The sequence below is a fragment of the Cervus elaphus genome, chromosome X, assembly GCF_910594005.1.
Source record: "Cervus elaphus chromosome X, mCerEla1.1, whole genome shotgun sequence".
In the NCBI taxonomy this organism is placed as follows: Eukaryota; Metazoa; Chordata; class Mammalia; order Artiodactyla; family Cervidae; genus Cervus; species Cervus elaphus.
In genome coordinates, this window is record NC_057848.1 from 138,161,526 (window position 1) to 138,179,893 (window position 18,368).

At 41.5% G+C, this 18,368-nt stretch overlaps 2 protein-coding genes across 4 annotated transcripts in view; both read left to right on the forward strand.

Moving 5' to 3' along the window:
- The window catches only part of PRRG1 (proline rich and Gla domain 1), a 160,161-nt gene that overhangs the window by 79,632 nt on the left and 62,161 nt on the right, over positions 1-18,368 (forward strand). The gene's annotated exons all lie outside the window — the stretch shown is intronic.
- Positions 5,522-9,347, forward strand: LOC122689008 (transcription factor E2F6-like). 2 transcript variants are annotated; one of them, XM_043895070.1, is made up of 2 exons: positions 5,522-6,756; positions 6,984-9,347. In XM_043895070.1, the coding sequence occupies exons 1-2, from the start codon at positions 5,891-5,893 to the stop codon at positions 7,126-7,128; spliced, it is 1,011 nt and encodes a 336-aa protein (XP_043751005.1). In that variant the 5' UTR covers positions 5,522-5,890; the 3' UTR covers positions 7,129-9,347. The 2 variants fall into 2 exon arrangements, with proteins under 2 accessions (XP_043751005.1, XP_043751006.1); XM_043895071.1 differs by having other exon boundaries at positions 5,524-6,768; positions 6,984-7,108.

The following is an 18,368-nucleotide window of genomic DNA, read 5'->3' on the forward strand; positions in this document are numbered from 1 at the left end:
TAGCCTTGGTACCTGGGAAGGGCGTCTTGTCATTGAAGGAGCACCACCATTGGCAGCCCAGGAAGGGTGGAATTTAATGTTTATTTTTAACATAGACTTTTTTTTACCATTTATTTTTATTAGTTGGAGGCTAATTACTTTACAATATTGTAGTGGTTTTTGCCACACATTGACATGAATCAGCCATGGATTTACATGTGTTCCCCATCCCGATGCCCCCTCCCACCTCCCTCCCCATCCCATCCCTCTGGGTCTTCCCAGTGCACCAGCCCCGAGCACTTGTCTCATGCATCCAACCTCGGCTGGTGATCTGTTTCACCCTTGATAATATACATGTTTGGATGCTGTTCTTTCAAAACATTCCACCCTCGCCTTCTCCCACAGAGTCCAGAAGTCTGTTCTGTATATCTGTGTCTCTTTTTCTGTTTTGCATATAGGGTTATCATTACCATCTTTCTAAATTCCATATATATGCGTTAGTATACTGTATTGGTCTTTATCTTTCTGGCTTACTTCATTCTGTATAATGGGCTCCAGTTTCATCCATCTCATTAGAACTGATTCAAATGAATTCTTTTTAATGGCTGAGTAATATTCCATGGTGTATATGTACCACAGCTTCCTTATCCATTTATCTGCCGATGGACATCTAGGTTGCTTCCATGTCCTGGCTATTATAAACAGTGTTGCTATGAACATTGGGGTGCATGTGTCTCTTTCAGATCTGGTTTCCTTGGTGTGTATGCCCAGGAGTGGGATTGCTGGGTCATATGGCAGTTCTATTTCCAGTTTTTTAAGAAATCTCCACACTGTTCTCCATAGAGGCTGTACTAGTTTGCATTCCCACCAACAGTGTAAGAGGGTTTCCTTTTCTCTACACCCTCTCCAGCATTTATTGCTTGTAGACTTTTGGATAGCAGCCATCCTGACTGGCGTGTAATGGTATCTCATTGTGGTTTTGATTTGCATTTCTCTGATAATGAGTGATGTTGAGCATCTTTTCATGTGTTTGTTAGCCATCTGTATTTCTTTTTTGGAGAAATGTCTGTTTAGTTCTTTGGCCCATTTTTTGATTGGGTCATTTATTTTTATAGATTTTTTTTTTTTTTACTTCTGGTCAATGCACAGTTTTCTTTAAGGATCAAGGCAGATGTAGAGTGTTTGTTTCATAGGCCACCAACGGGCTGTTTTAGTTAGCATAAACTTTCTGTTTAATCATATATAAGCCAGAAGGACTCCCCCATACCTTAGTATTCGAAATTGGCTTCCATTATCATTCTAGAAACCAAGATGTAGTGCTGGTCCTAGAATCAAGCAGCTGAGTCCTTGGATAAGTCATTTAGCCTGGATGTCCCTTTTCTTGTCAGCAAAATGAAGGGATTGAGATGGATCCGTGGTTTCAGTGTGCTCAGAGAAGCCCCAGGTTTTCTACAGGGGTCCCTGAGGAGCCACTAGGAGAGAAGGGAAAGAAGAGGGAATACTGGTGAGTGTTCCTCTCCCCTTCAGGTAGAACAAGCGGAAGTTTGAATTCTATCAACATCACTTCTAGAACAAATTCACATATAAACAACATTGATTTCACCAGGGAAAAGTCCTTTCTGAAATCTGTGTGCTAATTAATAAAAGCACTAATTTGTCAGTGAGATTCCGTTTCTGAAATCCATTCTGCTCTGCTGTTGTGCATAACAGAAAGATAGCTGACCACTAGCTTTGCATGTTCTCTGAACAACCATCTCTGATATGAGACTTTTTGATTAAATGTAGTATGTATTCTATTAGGACAATCATTCACTCCTAGCGTCTAGATTACAGTTAACTATCCCATAGATAATACCATACTGTCTATGTTGACAGAGTATAAAGCATTCACTGTAACATAATTATATATTTAAAGCTATGTTTCATGTTTGCTGAGTCTCACTACGTGCCTTACCCTGCCCCACCCCAGCCCATTTAATGGTGATTGTTATAGTTGTTTCTGTAGTCTTCCAAATGGGACAGATCTAGTGTAACCAGAATCAGTGTAAATCGGATTCATAAACTAAAAACAAAGTTTTGTGGTTGTAGCAACTATAAACTCTAAGACAAATGATCTTCTTGTTGATGAGAATTGAGGCACTAGTGATGAGAAATACCTATCTTGGGAATTCCCCTGTTTTCATGATTCTACCGGATTGTGTGCTTAATGTTGTGCAAATTAGATCATTTTCTACCCCCATATTTGTTTGCTTCCTGTGGGTAAGGCACGACTCTCGTTCATAAATATCATGTTAGAGTACCATACATTTAAGCAGTTGTTGTAATTGCTAGTAACTTGATTGCTGTCATCTACCATTTCATGAAGTATTCTTTTTGATAAGGAGTTATTGTAAAACTCCTTCAAAGAAAATTTGACTTTTTACCTTCCCTTGTGGGAGAATCTATTAGATAATTTCTCTGTATCTAATTATTCCTTACAAAGCATAAAATCATTAGACATGAGACATCTGAATATATGATGTAAAATTCGGCTTTTAAGTAAACCATATTGAATTAGTAATAGATCCCTCCTCATGGGGGAAGGGATCTATTGATGTTATAGACATACACTACCTCTTTTGTCTTCAGTCTTATAGAAATCAGTTTCTGGCTTTTTCTCCACACTTATTCCTGGAAACCTGCCTGTTATTATCTGACATTTCATTGCATACCTCTGATAGCACAAAGATGTCTTTTTTTGAAGTCTTAGATAGGGATCATAACCACTACATTGTCCTTAAGAAGCAGTTCAGGATATTAAAGATACAACAGTTACTTCTCTCAAACCCTGAGATGCCCCCACTCTCTCTAGTTCAGTCCTATAACATTAAATAATATTTTAAATGTCTCAGTTCCTGAGTGGGTTTCTACTTCCTAATTCCTGTGAAAATGCCTACTACATGCCATTCTAACTAAGTTGTAAGTTTGTGACAACCTGTATGGGCACATGAGCACCACTGTACAACAAATTCTGAATTATAAGCTTACCTTCTATGAAAAAAAATAGCCTTTTAATTTCCACAGATAGGTTACAGTGGTGAAATACATTTGAGAAATAATCTTTTTCCCACCTCCCTAAGTAATAGGAGGGCTTCCCTTGTGGCTCAGCTGGTAAAGAACCCGCCTGCAATGTGGGAGACCTGAGTTTGATCCCTGGGTTGGGAAGATCCCCTGGAGAAGGGAAAGGCTACCCACTCCAGTATTCTGGCCTAGAGAATTCCCCGGACTGTATAGTCCATGGTGTCGCAAAGAGTTGGACATGACTGAGCAACATTTTTTTTTTCAGTAATAGGAAGATGATCCAAATAGGATCTTTTTTTTAATATTGAAATTTATTTTTAATTGAAGGGTAATTGCTCTACAAAATTGTGTTGGTTGCTGCCAAACATCAGCATGAATCAGCCATAGGTATACCTGTGTCCCCTCCCTCTTGAACCTCCCTCCCCATCCCCCCCTCTAGGTTGTCACAGAATCCTGGTTTGAGCCCCCTGAGTCACATAGCAAATTCCCATCAGCTATCTGATTTACCTATGGTAATGTGTATGTTTCCATGCTACTTTCTGCATACATCCTACCCTCTCTACCCCCCACCCCCGTGTCCATAAGTCTGTTCTCTATGTCTGTCTCCATCAGTTCAGTTCAGTCACTCAGTCATGTCGAACTCTTTGTGACCCCATGGACTGTCTCCATCGTTGCCCTGCAAATAGGATCAACAGTATCTTCTTTCTAGATTCCACATATATGCATTAATATACAGTGTTTGTTTTTCTCTTTCTGACTTACTTCACTGTGTGTAATAGGCTCTAGTTTCATCAACCTCATTAGAACTGACTCAAATGCATTCCTTTTTATGGATGAGTAATATTCCATTGTATATATGTACCACAGTTTCTTTATCCATTCATCTCTCAGTGGACATCTAGATCTCTTCCACGTCCTAGCTATTGTAAATAATGCTGCAATGAACATTGGGGTGCATGTGTCTTTTTCAATTGTGGTTTCCTCAGAGTATATGACTAGTAGTGGGATTGCTGGGTCACATGGTAGTTTTTTTAACTTGATTACATTTTTATTTTTTTCCATTTATTTTTATTAGTTGGAGGCTAATTACTTTACAATATTGTAGTGGTTTTTGTCATACATTGACGTGAATCAGCCATGGATTTACATGTATTCCCCATCCCGATCCCCCCTCCCACCTCCCTCTCCACCCGATTCCTCTGGGTCTTCCCAGTGCACCAGGACCGAGCACATGGTAATTTTATTCCTAGTTTTTTCAAGGAATCTCCATACTGTCTTTCATAGTGGCTGTGTCAATTTACATTCCCACCAACAGTCAAATAAGATCTTTTTATTTTGCATAATTTTGGTTTTTAGGAAGTGAGATGTCACTTGAGAATTCTAGTGAGACTTAGTTGTTCTAAGGAAAGTTGTGTCCATCCATTTGCGATAAGAAATGCCTATTTATACCCATTTTAGCAGAAAAAACTTGAAGGCATTGCATGTACACACAACTGACTGAATGATGGTATCAAAAGTTTAGAAGCAAGGAAATATGAGTGTGATATTTTATAAGATTTTTTTCATAGTATATAAGTCTGAGCACAGGATTTGATGGGGAGGGTGTCTTGTCGCTTTTTGCTTCTTATTTGTTTTTATTGCTGGTTTGGGGGATTGTGGTTGCTTGGCTGAAAAATAATATATTCATATCCCCAAAGAATTTGAATGCGATACACTACTCCCACTTAACAAAAATCTTTCCAAGTATAAAATTTCACAGTTACAACTGAAAAGACCTAAGAAATAATATACATATAAACCTTAGGTTAACAAATTAGGAAACAGGCTCAGATAAATTTGGCAACAAATGCAGAATCATGTAGCCAGTTTAGTGCCAGAGCTGGACAGAAATTTGCATACCTGACTACAAATTTAGGATCTTTCCTCACTACCATACTCTGCCTGAATTTTCATGTGTCTCAATACAGGGTTGGTGAAAGCAGTGAACAGATACTGGCTTTTTCGGACTTCAACCAGAGAGTCTCAAAAGGCAGTTTTCATATGACTAACAACAGAAGGCTCAAATAAATGGATAACTTAGCATCTTGCACAGTCTTTTATGAGAAATTCACAACTAAACAAGATATTAGATTTATTTAAAAAAGAGAAAAAATAACCTCTTAGTATGCGGACTCCTTATAGTTTCAGTCTGTGGCACACCAACATTTACACAACACCGACTAGGAACAAACTTTCTATTTGAATAAACGCATGTTGCAGATTGCTGAAAGTGAAAGTCGTTCAGTCGTGTCTGACTCTTTGTGACCCTATGGACTATACAGTCCATAGAATTCTCCAGGCCAGAATACTGGAGTGGGTAGCCAGATTCCTTTCTCCAGGGGCTCTTCCCAACTCAGGGATTGAACCCAGGTCTCCCGCATTGTAGGCAGATTCTCTTCCAGCTGAGCCACAAAGCTCAGGCCAATCTTTTTTATTAAAAAAAGCCAAAAACAAAACAAACTTAAAACACCGTGCTGCGTGCATCGGAACGTGCCAGCCGCAGCGGAACGCGCCAGCCGCAGCGGGCATGCGCACTAGAGGCAGCGCACTGCGCATGCATAAAGATGGCGGGACTCGTGTTCTGAGTGCCATAGATCAGCGTGCTTCCTTTCCGCGAGCGTTTCAGCTCCCAGGGGCGTGCGGCAGCGGTGCACCAGTCTGAGGTCCGGCCTAGCCACGTTGAGCATCTCATCACAACAGGGGCCAGGTTCGTGCTTGTCCCGCGGGACCGGTGTGTTGGAAGCGGTGCCCGACTTGAGTGGGAGAAGGCGGGAGAGCTCGTGCAGTGCGAGGTGAGGGCCAGCCGGGCAGCATGAGTCAGCAGCAGCCTGCCTGGGAGGCACGCAGCTTGCATGTGGACCAGGTGGAGGAGAAGACGGTGTGCGGTGAATCCAAAGACTCCACCCGCATGGAGGACCCGCGCGGATTAAAAGTAAGCTTTAATTTAGAAGATAGTGCGCAACAGGTGTCCATGAAAAAAGGCCCCAAAATGAAGATACCTCGATGTTATGCGTCCCTGTCTCGTTTAACTCAAAGATTTATGGCACTTCTCAGATCTAGTCCTGGAGGTGTTCTTGACTTAAATAAAGCTTCAGAAGCACTGGGCGTACGAAAACGAAGAGTGTATGACGTCATCAGTGTCTTAAGTGGAATCGAGCTGGTTGAAAAAAAATCTAAGAACCAGATTCAGTGGATAGGACCTGATCTTAGCTATTTGGAAATAGGGCCCGAACAGAGGAAGCTGCAGGAGGAACTTTTTGACTTATCAGAGAAAGAAGCAGCTCTGGATGAATTAATTAAGGATTGTTCTCAACAGATGTTTGAGTTAATAGAGGACAGAGAAAACAAAGATCTAGCATATGTGTCATATCAAGATATTCATAGCCTTGAAGCCTTCCATGAACAGACTATATTTGCAATTAATGCTCCGGGGGAAACCAGCTTGGATATTTTGTATCCCAACGATGAATCTGTTGCAGTATATATGAAGAGCACCCAAGGGCCCATCAATGTTTATATATGTCAAATGACGCAGCAGGATGTCTCATGTTATGAAACATCGGATGGTGTAGGAACCTTTTCATCCGAAAGCACACAGCCAGAACACCCTCACCGTGAGAAAGAAGAATATCCTCCAGAGCAGAGTGAAGAATTGCTTGAAGTGAAAACTAATGGCATGTGAGGATCCAGGTATTGAGTCTTTGGGGACATCCGGGTGGGTGAATTACACTGGGTGGGTGATTCTCAGAGGAATAAATCATCCCCGATGCTTTCTCATTCTCCCTTACAGCAATAAGGCCAGGGGTAACTTTGAGCAGTTCACTACTTAGATTACTGGATAATTACGGTTTCTGCATTTGAAAATAACTTTTTAAAACAATAATTATTCCCTGTTTTTTTGCCAGTGAAATAGACATCTTGCCTCCTGAAATTACTCCATCACACAGAGTATCACTGAAACTGTTGGGCAGGCTGGATGGACAGCTGTTTGTGGACTCTGCCCTTTGCTGCTTGGATCAGGTGTTTTTATCACAAGAGAAACTGCCTTAATATGGGTTAATGCATGCATCTGGACATGATGTCTTTGTGTATATTTGTGTAATGTTTAGATTGCTTATGAAGTATTTCAAAGTGAGACTTTTTACCCTTGTATAACCAAAATAATGTCTATGTGGAAAGTATCAGACATACTATCTAATTTCTCTGTTCTTTATAACTGACTAGAACCCTCTGAATGAGGGTTAGAGAAGAGTTTTTTCCAAAATTTTATATGCAGAGTTATCATAAATATGCTGTATTTTTAAAGTTTGTGGAATTAATTATTGTATTTCACTGCAGTTCCCAGTGCTAAAATTGGACTTCAAGGTCCCTACAGATTGATTGTGTTGGAGCAGACTGGTGGCATGCCCCAGGCTTTGGGGGCAAGTGTAGAAATGCCATCAGATCATGGCTTAATAATTCCTTACAAGATGTGAATTCATGGTGACAATTGAAAACTATTTTAACCTTTAAAAAAATTTTTAAAGTTTACTGTGGACCATTGTTAAAGTCTATTGAATTTGTTATGGTATTGTTTCTGTTCTATGTTTTTGGTTCTGTGGTCTTAGCTCCTCAACCAGGGATTGAACACACACCCCTGCAATGGAAGGCAAAGTCTTAACCACTGGACCACCAGGGGAGTCCCCTATTTTAACCTTTTTTGCAAGCAGATTCTGTAATATGTTTCTGCATGTAGCCTTGCTCTTCAGTCAAAGGGATTTACTTATGATGACCTAATGGTACCCTGCCCTCTCTCCAGCTCTAGTTAATCATTTCCAAATACCTAGTATTTCTGCTTCATTAGGTAAAGCATGTACCACTCTGTGCCTCAGTTTACTCAGTAGTTTACCATTAGACTGTGAGCTCCTTGAGGGACTTTGTCTTATTGTTAAGCCCATTGCCTTGCACCAACATCTGGCACATAAAAAGTGCTCAATAAATGTTTGAACAAATCAGTGAGTGAGTCAGTGAATGGTAAACTTAGACTAATAATATTTGGCTTATGGAGCATAACAAGGTTCTTGTGTCATTCAAATTCATATCTTAAGCTTCTCTTGCTTTCAAAGAAAGAATTGAAGCAACATGAAATTAAGACCATGTATAAAAAGAGCATAAGAATCAAAAATCAAAATATTGGAAGATAATACCGAGCATTTAGGAGTTGCACACCTGTGAGCTCCAGTGACTTTTGCCAGTCTTGCCCCTCTGCTGAACACCAGCCTCCTCCCTACTGGTGTAGCCCCTGCCGACTGCCTCTGCCAGTCTGGGACTGCTCATTGTGCTCCTTGGGCACAGGTGACGAACATGAGAGTTTTAGCAGAAGGTCTGTGTATCGGTCAGGTGCTCCTTGGACAGGGCCGGGCTGTGCATTGTAGAGTTGGCAGCTGTCACTTATATGTGATGGCTAACCATGACAGTGGATGAGGTCACCTCATAAGAGGGAAGGAGAAGAGGAGAGGCCCGTTAACATTTATTTTAAGGGAAGAGACAGAAGAAAAAGCCTTTCCTGAGAGGGAATAATGAGAGGAAGGGGAAAAACAACTGAAGAAGGTGGTGCTCCCCAAACCAACAAAGGAAGCATGGCCACAAGTGATAGCATCCTTTCGAAGCAGCAGTTTCTTACTTGTGACATATGACACTCTACTTTGCAAAGTGTTCAGAGTAAAATGAGATCATGTAAACTTGTAAATAACCTCAAAGGGCCTCCTGTCTCTTTCCTCTTCAGATCCACCAACTTTCCCTTCGTGTTGCTGTCAGTGTGTTGATCTGGTTCAGCTCACCCCTACTCCCTTCTACTTCTCAGCTTTAATGTGCGAAAGAAGCTTTCCAGTCTTACAGCCAGGCTCATGGATGAGGGATGAGTAAATTAATCCTTGTTAAGTCTAAGGGAGCTGGGGCTCCCTTATAGGTAAAACAGAAGTTGTGATGCATCATCTTGGTCATGTTTTGTTTCTTAAGTTTATGAGTTTGACTTCTGCATAAATAATATCTTACTATCCTTAATATCCACAACAATTATGTCAGATATTGAATAGCTACCTGAACTATCAAATAACCCAAATATCAGTAGAAAATAATTTAGGATATTTTGTTATAGCTACTCATTCATGCTTCTCTAAATGTGTATATCTGTCAGGTGTATGAGTTTCTGTAACTCCATTTTGTTTTCAAGATTTTGGATCATTTTTATTATCGTTATTCTAAATTCTTTTTCAGGTAGATTCCCTATCTCCTCCTCTTTTGTTTGGCTTGGTGGGCATTTTTCATGTTCCTTTACCTGCTGGGTATTTCTCTGCCTTTTCATCTTACTTAGTTTGCTGTGTTTGGGGTGGCCTTTCTGTATTCTGGTAGTCTGTGGTTCCTTTTTTTTTTTTAATTTTTTTTTCATTTATTTTTATGTGGAGGTTTCTCCAAGTGGGTGGGGTTGGACGATTGGCTTGTCAAGGTTTCCTGGTTAGGGAAGCTTGCGTTGGTGTTCTGGTGGGTGGAGCTGGATTTCTTCTCTCTGGAGTGCAATGGAGTGTCCAATAGTGAGTTTTGAGATGGGTCTATGGGTTTGGTGTGACTTTGGGCAGCCTGTATATTGACGCTTAGGGCTGTGTTCCTGCGTTGCTGGAGAATTTGTGTGGTATGTCTTGTTCTGGAACTTATTGGCTCTTGGGTGGTGGTTGGTTTCAGTGTAGGTATGGAGGCTTTTGGATGATCTCTTACTAGTTAATATTCCCTGTAGTCAGGAGTTCTCTGGTGTTCTCAGGTTTTGGGCTTAAGCCTCTTGCGTCTGGATTTCAGTCTTATTCTTCCAGTAGCCTCAAGACTTCTCCATCCATACAGCACTGATAATCAAACTTCTAGGTTAATGGTGAAAGGATTCTCCACAGTGAGGGACACCCAGAGAGTTTCACAGAGTTACATGAAGAAGAGGAGAGGGAGGAAGGAGATAGAGGTGAGCAGGAGGAGAAAAAGGGGGGCTCAAGAGAGGAGAGACAGATCTAGGCAGTACTCTGTTCCCTAAGTGTTCTCAGCAGCCCAGAACACCCACAGAGATTCACAGAATTGGGTTGAAAAGGCGGGGGGGGGGGGAAATAGAGGTGATCTGGGGGAGAAAAAGGAGAGTCAAAAGGGGGAGAGAGTAATCAAACCAGTAATCACACTCCTGAGTAAAAATGGGTACTGAAGGTTGGATTCTTAAATGTCCAAAATTGATATCAAATACTGAAAAACAAAGATTAAAAATCTAGAGTAGAGGCTAGACTCTTAAAAATACAATATTAAAAAAAAACAAAAAAATTTAAGAAATATATATGAAGTTCCCTTTAAAAATAGGGTCCCCCCTTTTTTTGCAAGGTTATAGTGGGTTATAAAAATGAAAATTAAGGAGTAATAGAGGACTTAAAAAAAAGAAAAAAATTTTTTAATTAAAAAAAATTAATAGTAAAAATATATCTAGGAATTTCTCTGGAGCTGTTGCGGGCAGTGTGGGTTCAGTTCAGTTTCAGATAGCTCCTTGTTCCAGCTTACACTTCTTGATATCTATAGGCCCCTTCCAGTGTAGTTGGTGTTAACTCCAGGGATTTTAATCTGTTGCACTGGTCACTTCTAAAGCAGTTCCCTTTGTTGATTTGGCTTCTGTTTGCAGGTCTCTTCAGTGTCTAATTTCCACCCTGATACAAGGGGGCAGAGGTGGTCTCTTGTTTAGGTTTGCTTGTTCAGTCGTGCTGTGGGGAGGGAGGGGCCCTACAGACAAATGTCACTGGCCTGTGTGTGGAGCACTCTCAGTGTTCCGGCCACACTGGGTTTGCCCCGGCTCGCAGCGTGTGTGCTTTCCCCCGTCTACACTGCTCAGGCTCCAGGCTGCTCTACAGGGAGCGGGCCCTGAGTTGCGTGCGGTTCCAGTTTTCAGGTACTCCACAGAGGTGCAGGCTTGGTCGGGCCTGCGTTTTGTGCCTTCCCTGGCCAGAGCAGCTCAGACAACCAGGAGCTTGACGGGCGCACTCTCCCCGGGTGCGGTGTGCCTTATCCCCTCCGCGGTCCCAGCCTCAGTTTCCAAGCGCGCAGGTTTGGTGCAGCTTGTGTCTGATCTCTGGTTGTGACCCTCCTGGCAGATGTCAACCATCCAGAATCTCAGGAAGTCTTTGGTTAGAAATTGGAAGCCTGTTTGCAGTTTGGTAGGGGATGCCGTCTCTGGGGCCGAGTTTGCCCCTTTCCCCTCCCCACTGCCTCCTGCCTCTGGCGGGGGATGGGCCGGTCCACCGCTGGCTAGCTCTTCTCTGGAATTGCTCAGTCCTTCCTTTGTTCTGCAAATGGCCAGCAGTGCCTTTGGTTAGGGCTTTTCCCAGGTTAATTCTCTCCCTCTTGCGATTCCACAGTTTAGGTTGCTATCTTGCATTAGCTCCCTCCGATTGCCCTCAGGGCATTCAGGCCCAGTCCTTACCCTAAGCAATGCCGCCCGCTCCTCTCCGTTCAGCCCCCACTTGCTGGTGGCGGATGCTAGCATCTGGGGTACTTTTCTGCTGGGAGTTGCTTTTAGGCATGTAATCTGTGGGTTTTATTTATTTTTCCTCCTGGTTAGGTTGCCCTCCGAGATTCGAAAACTTGCCCCAGACCCACCAGTGAGAGGGTTTCCTGGTGTTTGGAAACTTCCTCTATTAGGACTCCCTTCCCGGGATGGATTTCCATCCCTAACTCTCTTGTCTTTCTTTTTATCTTTTATATTTTGTCCTACCTCCTTTTGAAGACAATGGGCTGCTTTTCTGGGTGCCTGATGTCCTCTGCTAGTGATCAGAAGTTGTTTTGTGGAGTTTGCTCAGCATTCAAATGATCTTTCCATGAATTTGGGGGGGAGAAGGTGGTCTCCCCATCCTCTTCCTCTGCCATCTTAGCTCCTCCCCTCCCATGTGTATGATTTTCAATTCTCAATCCTTCTTAAGAGCTTCTTTGTGATCTTTTGTTAAAATTCTCATGATGACAGACTTATCAGCACACATTTGACCAAAATTGAAGTTAATAAAAGTAAGCATGTAAGGTATGGTAAAGGATACTTCCTTAAGAGTTTCTTATAAAATCAAGTCCTTCTTAAATAAGGACCAGAAATAGTCCATAATTTATATTCTGAAGAATTTCTGAAATTTTTGAAAATAATTTTATTTATGTATTCACTTATTTATTTTTGGCTGTGCTGGGGCTTCATTGCTTCACAGACTTTTCTCTAGTTACAGAGATCAGGGACTACTCCCTAGTTGTGGTGCATGGGCTTCTCATTGCAGTGGCTTCTGTTGTTGCAGAGCATGGGTTCTAGGGCACACAGGCTTCAGCAGTTGTGGTTCCCAGGCTCTGGAGAGCACTGGTTCACTAATTGTGGCACATGGGCTTAGTTGCTCCATGGCATGTGGGATCGTCACAGATCAGGGGTCCATGTCTCCTGCCCAGGTAGGCAGATTCTTTACCAATGAGCCACCAGGGAAGCCCCCCAAATTTTAAATCTCATGATATCCTCAGAATATTTATGAATCATCAAAGTAGCCACTATTTGACAGTAACTAATTGAAAGGACCCATGAGATTCTCATTATTAAAGGTATGGGCTACCCTGGTGGCTCAGTGGTAAAGAATCCAGCTGCCAATGCAGGAAACGTGGGTTCAATCCCTGGGTCAGGAAGATCCCTGGAGGAGGGAATGGCAACCCACTCTAGTATTCTTACCTGGGAAATCCCATGGACAGAGGAGTCTGGCGGGGCTATGGTCGATAGGGTCGCAAAGAGTCGGACATGACTGAACGACTAGTACACACACCACACTGCACCCTATCCTGGATTTGGATGAAGTAAAAAATGGGCTTAGGAGCCATCTCTCTCCTGCTGCACCATACCTTTATTGTTGCTTTGTCTTCTCATTGTGAACAGTCAAGATACATGCAAGGTAACCTTGGTCTCAGGGGAGCCAGAGGACAAGTTTACTGAGAATCTTTGATATTTAATGGTCATATAGCTGAAATTAGGCTGCATGCCATCAGTGCAAACCATCAATCTATACATTTTTCAATAAACTAGACAGGCTAGTACAGAGTGTCTCCAAGGGCTTTAAACAGCACTGTATAAAGCTTGTACATTTCATCCCAAACTTGACCAAGGGGACCAGACTTCCAGGCATCCCTGGAGTTAAACACACAGACTCACTGCAAGTTAATCCTATCCTTGATCGATTATTCTTTCTTTTCTAAGTGTATTTTTTTAAATCATCTTGGTAATAAATCTCTTGTTTTTCCTTAATTGAAATAACTGCTACCAGGACAGTGACAACAAATCATACTCTTGTTTATTGAGCTCCAGTCTTTGCCAGGCTCTGAGCAAAGCACTTTATGTCCAATACCTCATTTATAACTGAGGTTGGTGCTGTTATTCCAGTTTTACAGATGAGGAAGGGAAGCTTAGGGTTTCGGCTTTCCTCACAGCTGTTTGCTTTAATACCTCTTTCTTACTTTGTAAATGTGTAGCTGATGGGTACCATTGAACAAACTTGGGATACCAATGAGATCACATTCATTACTCAAATTAACCACAGCCCCTGAAAATATGAGAATGTCTTCCTTCCTTCCCTTACCAGCCCTGTTCCCGTGGGACATGCAAGAGCTCTAGGGTTGCACCTGAAGCCTAGAGGAGTACATCCTGTGAGGAGTGATGAAGATGAAGGAGTAGTAGGCTGTGAAGCTCACCTTCTCCCACAAATAGAGGAGTACATCCTGCCTCCTGCATCAAAGAAAGATAATGGGATGCTAGGTGCATTTGTAGGCAGTCTCCCTTTTCTCTTGCTCTTCATGTTGTTGCTGGCATATAGTCTTACATTGAAACCAGGGCACCCAAACCAGGCTTTCTGATACAATTCCAAGGACAGTAGAGGAGCCACTTCATGAACTAAGGCCTAGGTTTGCCCTGGCTGGGCTGGTAGTAATTACCAGCAGCACTTGGGAAAGAGGAGAACACTTTTCGACCCAGCACTTCCCTCCCCTCTGCTCACTCCATAACACAGGAAGCCTGATTGCCCAGTGTTTCGGCTACCTAGTGGCCCTGTGTTTCAGTTTTCATCTCCCTGGCCTCTTCCCCAGACAAGCTGACAGAACTGGAGCAGCTAGCTGAGGGAGGTGGGACTGGATGGGGAGGGGACTACACTGGATTCTTTTGCTGCTAACGTTTATCAGGGCCACAGTAACTAGCCCATGTGACAGGTGTCACCAACTTTCAAGTTCCAAAATGGATCTCAGTTTGCTTTCTTAGAGGAGGAACTTCGCAGCCCATTGAAACTTGATGTGCCAGATGGATTTGGGAGCACAATGGCAGGACCCAATCAGTCTTCAGAATCCCTAGGTCAGAGGTTCCCAAACTTGCTGAGTTTGAGGTATTCTTAGTTATTGCAATGACTTTTTCATAGCAGCCATAGGCCAAAAGAAATGCCTAATAGTTCCATTTATTAAGTAATTAGGTCTAAACAACTTAATAGGTATTTATATCTTGACAGCTTGGTCACCTCTTAAATACTACAGACATACCTCCTATTAATGCACTTGTCAAATATTGCGAGTTTTACAAATTGAAGGTTTTTGGCAACCCTGTGTTGTCAGGTGGTAGTTAGCATTTTTAGCAATGAAGTGTTTTCTAATTACAGTATGTACATTACTTTTTAAAGATACAATGCTATTGCATACTTAATAGTCTATAGTATAGTATAAACATAACTTTTATGTGCATTAGTTCTGTTTATGCTCCTTGGAAGAAAAGCTATAACCAACCTAGACAGCGTATTAAAAAGTAGGGACATTACTTTGCCAACAAAGGTCTGTTTAGTCAAATTTATGGTTTTTCCAGTAGTCATGTATGGATGTAAGAGTTGGACTATAAAGAAAGGTGAGTACCAAAGAATTGATGCTTTTGAATTGTGGTGTTGGAGAAGACTCTTGAGAGTCCCTTGGACTGCAAGGAGATCCAACCAGTCCATCCTAAAGGAAATCAGTCCTGAGTGTTCATTGGAAGGACTGATGCTGAAGCTGAAACTCCAGTACTTTGGCCACATGATGTGAAGAAACTGACTCATTGGAAAAGATCCTGATGCTGGGAATGATTGAGGGTGGGAGGAGAAGGGGACAGCAGAGGATGAGATGGTTGGACAGCATCACTGATAAATGGACATGAGTTTGAGTAAGCTCTGGGAGTTGGTGATGGAAGGGAAGCCTGGCGTGCTGCAGTCCATGGGGTCGCAAAGAGTCGGACGTGACTGAGCGACTGAACTTAGGTGCATTAGGAAACAAAAAAACTCACACTTTGTTTTGATATTTCTCTTAAATAGCCATGAAGTTACTTACTAACTGGATGTGTGTACCTTTTGAGGATCACAAAACTTCTCAAACATTCTCACTTCTCAGACACAGCACCTGTTTGGGTTTTTTTTTTTTTTTTTTTTTTTTTTTTAATCACAGCCAAAATCCACCTTCTGTGTAGAACTACCTAATAATGAAACTGAATGACCTTCAGCTCATAGTTTGTGTGGTATCCAGCTGACGTTATGTATCAATGAATTTCTCCCCAAATGTATACTATCCCACACATCTGTCGTGAATTCGCTGCGGCACCTTGGGAAGCCAAGCTGCTAGTTCCTTACCAGGAACTGACTGGCTCTGCCCTCTTCCCACATCAGTAGGTGTCCAGCTGCTCTCCTGCTACATAACTATTGGGGCAAATCAGTGTTTGTTTCAGAACAGCAACAAAACATATGCTCCAAGCGGAGCCCAAATAGAACTCTTGTACAAATTTCAAAAAGTGCTTGCTTTTGCAAAAAGGACATTCAAGTGCCGGCTAACTAGAAACTTTGCTGTACATATGTTGGTTTCACAATCATATATTAACTTTGTGATGCTGCTTCATAATTGGAGGCATGGCCCATGGCTTCCCAGTTTTTAGTCATTCAAATTTCAAGTTTCTCCCGTTCTGCGTTTTCCTTTATTCCCCCCTTATTGAATCCTGTTCTATAGAAAAATCTTTACTAGGCATTATGAAAAGCAGAGGTTGGATCAAAATATTAATAATACGTGGGACCCGTCCTCAAGTCTTGAGAGGGAATCAGATAGGCATACTGAAACTTCTAATAAAATTACAATATAGTTTATTTAATTGCTATAATTGAATTCTACCTAAATACTGAGACTCTATAGCAGCTATGTCTAATGATGTGGGAAGTAGAATCTGGGGAGCATTTTTAGAGGATGTTACAGCTGAATGGTGTGTGTTAGTCACTCAGTTGTGTCCGACTATTGGTCAGGAAGATCCCCTGGAGAAAGGAAAGGCTACCCACTCCAGTATTCTTGCCTAGAGAATCCCATAGACAGAGGAGCCTGATGGGCTACAGTCCACGGGGTTGCAAAGAGTTGGATACAACTGAGTGACTAACACTTTTCACTTCACATCTGAATAGAATAGGAGTTTGCTTGGCAGGGGAAATATTAGATATAGAGCTATGGAGGCATGAAAAAGCCTATATGGAGAATGACAAGATTTGGTTTGACTGAGGAATAAGGTACATGATAGGTGTAGTGGCCAAAGGCATCACACATTGAGTTATATTTATATATTGGGTTATATTAACCCTAAATTTCACATCTGTCCCTTTCTTTCCCTTCCTTTTGGCACCATTCTGAAGCATGATCTTATCATTTCTTAACCTGGTCTAATGTAAGTAGCCTTTTTCCTGGTCTTTATTCCTCCATTTTCTCCTCATCCTACCCCTAAATCTGTTGTACATAGACATTTTTCTAGGTTTTTCTCTGTGAAGTATCGGTCTAAAATCTTGAATGCTATCAAATAGTTTAAATATTTTAACCTAACATTCAGTGCCTCATGACATGGCTATCAAGCCATTTCAAGTTCCATTTCCCTGTCTTCCTTTTTTGAATGGTGAACTCCGGCCCTACTGGCAAGCTCATTATTCCTCATTTATGGCCCTAGGTTTATTTGATTCTAGGCCCTCACTCACTTTTTTTGTTTTCATAGGGCATCTTTCCTCACCATCTTTTCATGTCCCTAAAAGGCCAGCCCTAATACACTTTTCACTTGTCCTTCTCCAGGCCTCTCTCCCATCCACCAACACACCTACCCAGTAGAAATATGCCTGCCAACCTCAAACAGCATATATCTGGTTCATCTTCCATTAGAACTGTTTGTATCTCTTATCTTCATTATATGCACCAAAGAACCTTGAGAGCAAAGGCCATTTCCTGTTGATCTTTGTGACTTGTCATGATCTCATTGTACATAGTCTGTGTTCAGTAAACACGTCCTAAAGAAAAAATTTTGCTCACTTAAAAGAAAAATGTAAACATTTGCCACTTTAAATAATGGCTTTTGAGTAAATTCAGACCCGAGATGAGAGAACTGATTAGATAAATGGAGTGGAGATTTTCCACATGAGCTGTTAACTTTCAGGCCCTGCCATCTGCTGTTTTTCAGCAAATATATGGACATGATTTTACCTAGATAAAGATTTTTTTTTTTTTTTGGTAATGAACAAATTTTAATCCAGTCCCTCTGCGTATATTCTAATCATTCTGTTTTTTTTTTTTTTTCATTCTTTTTTTTTCTTTCTTTTTTTTATTTCAACTACAGAGGGCAGGTCTTTATTCCCAATCCCGATCCCCCCTCCCACCTCCCTCTCCACCCGATTCCTCTGGGTCTTCCCAGTGCACCAGGCCGGAGCACTTGTCTCATGCATCCCACCTGGGCTGGTGATCTGTTTCACCATAGATAGTATACATGCTGTTCTTTTGAAATATCCCACCCTCACATTCTCCCACAAAGTTCAAAAGTCTGTTCTGTATTTCTGTGTCTCTTTTTCTGTTTTGCATATAGGGTTATCGTTATCACCTTTCCAAATTCCATATATATGTATTAGTATGCTGTAATGTTCTTCTAGATAAAGATTTTTGACATTAAAATATCCGTTTTGGTATCCTGCAGTGTTAAAAATATGCAACATGACTACGTATTTTGGTTTAAGGGAGTAGTTTAGGGAGTTACTTGAGAAATCATCTTATTTCACTTATTTTTATTGTTTTCTTCTGAAGAGAAAGCATGGGTGAGAGCTATCCATTTTGAAATTATGAAAAAGTAGCTATTTTTTTAATTAATATACTTATTTTATGGTGGTATATCAGTCTTAGAGTTGAAATATTTTCCTTAGGATGTTCCCTAACTGAATCAAGAGAAAACAGCTTAG